The sequence below is a fragment of the Echinococcus granulosus genome (genome assembly GCF_000524195.1).
Source record: "Echinococcus granulosus chromosome Unknown EG_S00089, whole genome shotgun sequence".
NCBI classification, from domain to species: Eukaryota; Metazoa; Platyhelminthes; class Cestoda; order Cyclophyllidea; family Taeniidae; genus Echinococcus; species Echinococcus granulosus.
The window spans coordinates 161,816-164,829 of NW_020170469.1; the positions used below are offsets into that span (position 1 = coordinate 161,816).

The following is a 3,014-nucleotide window of genomic DNA, read 5'->3' on the forward strand; positions in this document are numbered from 1 at the left end:
TAAAGTCTTATAAAAATGCTAAGAGGGCCAGCGTTCAGAATGCGTTTTAGGCAAATAAGGCATTTGTTCAAAGTGCAGAAGTCACGCAAGTGGAGCACAAACGCCTCGCCATAAAAAGAAGTTGTACCCAAAATGTTCCATTTCTGCGACCCTAACGAAGTCGCCACTGTTCTGATACATCAATTTTTAAAACAAGTGCATTAAAATCTCGAGTACATTCCCGCGAACCCTATGATTTCTCTATAGCGCGTTTTAAAGATGAGGGAGGTTCAAGTCGTGCATGAGTTGATACATTAAAAGTGGCTAAAAGGCAACTCTTATAGACAATCATTTTGAAGGTCATAGGATTCGCTAAAGCAATGCCTAGTTTAATTAGTTAAAAATTTGCTTAGGAAATCCCTCACTTCCTGTTAATGGGTTCAAGGGTATTATTACTTATTCGTAATTTTCGAAAAGATCTGTTTTTGTGTTAGCATTCAGTTTTTAAATGCCAGAATTCCAGAATAATGTAACCAGACCGTGAAAAAACTTCGCTAATTATTTTTCTTTGGTTTTACAATTATTCACCACAAGTTTGTCGCAATAAGTTCTGCTGTTTGAAAGCGATTTGTTTTCTGTAAACCAAACTAGTAATACTTCATTTTTTGTTGACAGTTTGAAAAGCCATACATAACTTGAATGTACGATTCATGCACTAAAAATCGCCTTTATTTTGATTGTAAACCATCTGCCAACCTGGTTTCACCCTGATATTATTTTGCAGGACATGTTTGTTACCTCCTTTTCAGTTTTGAAGAAACAGAACTTTGAGGCTGGACAGCAAACCTCAAAATGGCTTTATTGCTTTACGGAGTTTTTGTTCTTGGCCAAATTAACCTCGCCACCACAGTAGCTTACTTTTTGGACTTGGGGGTCACACCGGCATCACATGACGGTGATTTACCCTTGGTTGGAAAACAGGCCCCTGTCTGCACGTGCTGACCCCGTGGTCATCGGTCAATAGCTTGCTCCAACCTAAAGACACATTCCCATGGAATCGACCACGGATTCTTTCACCCCTCCCACGGAGGCTTTAGCAAGTAACCAAACGCAGAATTGGTTAAAACTCTTCCGCTTCAGCCTTCAGGACGATGAATCAACAATCTTTTTCATTCTTATTTGCATCATTATCGGACTTGGTGTGATCTTCAATCTCACGATATTTATTTTATGCACGTGCTACAAAAGGAAATATTGGCGCAGACATGATCTCTATACATCCAACTACATCTACAGGATATCAGACATGCTAAACTCCATGCAGCAGTCAGAGCTATCTTCGCTAGTAAAGACCGATGCCACCCGACCGATATGCTTTCTGGCCATGGCAATCCAAGCACGGCTTAGGTACATGCACATTATCTACATGAATGCTTTGTTCAACCTAGCAGCTTGTAGCTTTTTCCTCCCTTTTGTGGCAATGCGTATTTGTGATTACAAAAATGTGGAGTGGATTCATAGTGATCAATTTCTTTTTCTCTGTCAAGCCTTGAGCGTCTTTCAGGTGAACTTCCTCTCCTTCACTCTTTTAGTGAATACAAGCATAGTGTTTGTTAGCACTGTCTTTCCGCCTCAATTCACCCTCAAGAAGACCTCCTTTGTCGTACTTTTGGCAATAATCCTGCTTCTCTGTCTAGTTCACATGACCTGTGCCCTAATTTTAACCATAAACCGCATGAGTGAAGGTCTCTTCTCTGCTGAAGAAAGCTCGTTTGAAAATCGTGTAGAAGCTCTAAAAATTGTGTTGATTGTCACTCTCGGTGTCTTCATAGGCACATTTGTATTCACTGTGATTCTCCAATTTCTTGTACACTGCCAAATATGCAGTGCTCGCTCCTATTTGGATTACCTTGACGACAGACCGGTTGTCGACCTGTGGATAGAGATTCTCCGAGATTGCAGCAACCACGCAATCATCCTCTTCCTGGCTTCACTAGTCTTCTATGCTCTTGAGACACCGGCCTTCCTCCTCATCTACAATATCATCTCCTCGCATTGGTGGATACTGCTGTGCCATTGTTCCGTGCACATGTTCAATGCCCTTATCCATTTGCCCTTGTGTTCACAACTTCGACATCCGTTTGATAAAAGCACGGCTCGTGCCTGTCGTGAAGAGTGCCACAGGTTGACTAGCCACCGTAAACATAAAACGGTGACAGTTTCGGAGATAAGGGAATAAAAATTCAAACTTGTTGACTTATTTGTTCATCAAATTAGGCACGAATGAAGTTAAATGCGTTGGTTTTACAGTAGAGTGAATAAACTGTGATGTGTCTTGCACAAGCAGTGCTTGAAATATCTGCCCGAAAGTTTAAAACGAAAATGTCAAACCTTACATCACTCTACTTCGACAGAAGTCTTCCATTGTATTTGCAACGGACTCTCGAAACACCTTTTGTAAAACTGATTGTCCTCATGACCCGTAATGGCAAACTGGCGTTAATAAAGTAAAAAATGCTGCGTAATGAAGAAAATTATCTTCTTTTGATGGGTGGCACGTGTTCGCTGATGCCTTCCGATTTGCTAAAATGTGACACTTCAATCCTACCTATACGCACCCGACTTTTAAAGCTAAGTGATTAACAAATTTGAGGTAAACGTTTAAAAGCCGTCCTAATGCATCCAAATTGCTCTCCGTTCATCTTAGTTTAGATTATGCCAGTTTGCGAAACCCACGCTTCAAGTCTGTAGTCCTGCAGCTGCCTGACTGTGTATTTGTCATGTTCCACTAAATTTGTAGCACTCAGACACCTCTTTGAAGACAAATGAAGACATAAAACGATGGCAGAATGTGTATTGTTGACGTACAGAGGGGCCTGGGGTTACTGGGCTGGTTCAGAGGCCCGGCAAGGTATACTGGCAGGGTCCTAAGCGGTTCGTTAACTAAACTGATAGTTATACATTGAAGAATTCCTAAGTTATATCATTATGCAATTAGTTGTGATTTCTGACTCGTGTGTTCTGGAACCATGCTG

The 3,014-nt window shown here is 41.2% G+C and overlaps 1 protein-coding gene across 1 annotated transcript; it reads left to right on the plus strand. All coding sequences in view use genetic code 11, as the record gives it.

Moving 5' to 3' along the window:
• Window positions 1–1,030: 1,030 nt before the first annotated feature.
• EGR_07875 (hypothetical protein) lies at window positions 1,031–2,218 on the plus strand (the record flags this gene model as incomplete). The annotated part of the gene is made up of 1 exon (XM_024497124.1): window positions 1,031–2,218. The coding sequence occupies one exon, from the start codon at window positions 1,031–1,033 to the stop codon at window positions 2,216–2,218; it is 1,188 nt and encodes a 395-aa protein (XP_024348461.1).
• Window positions 2,219–3,014: the final 796 nt, after the last annotated feature.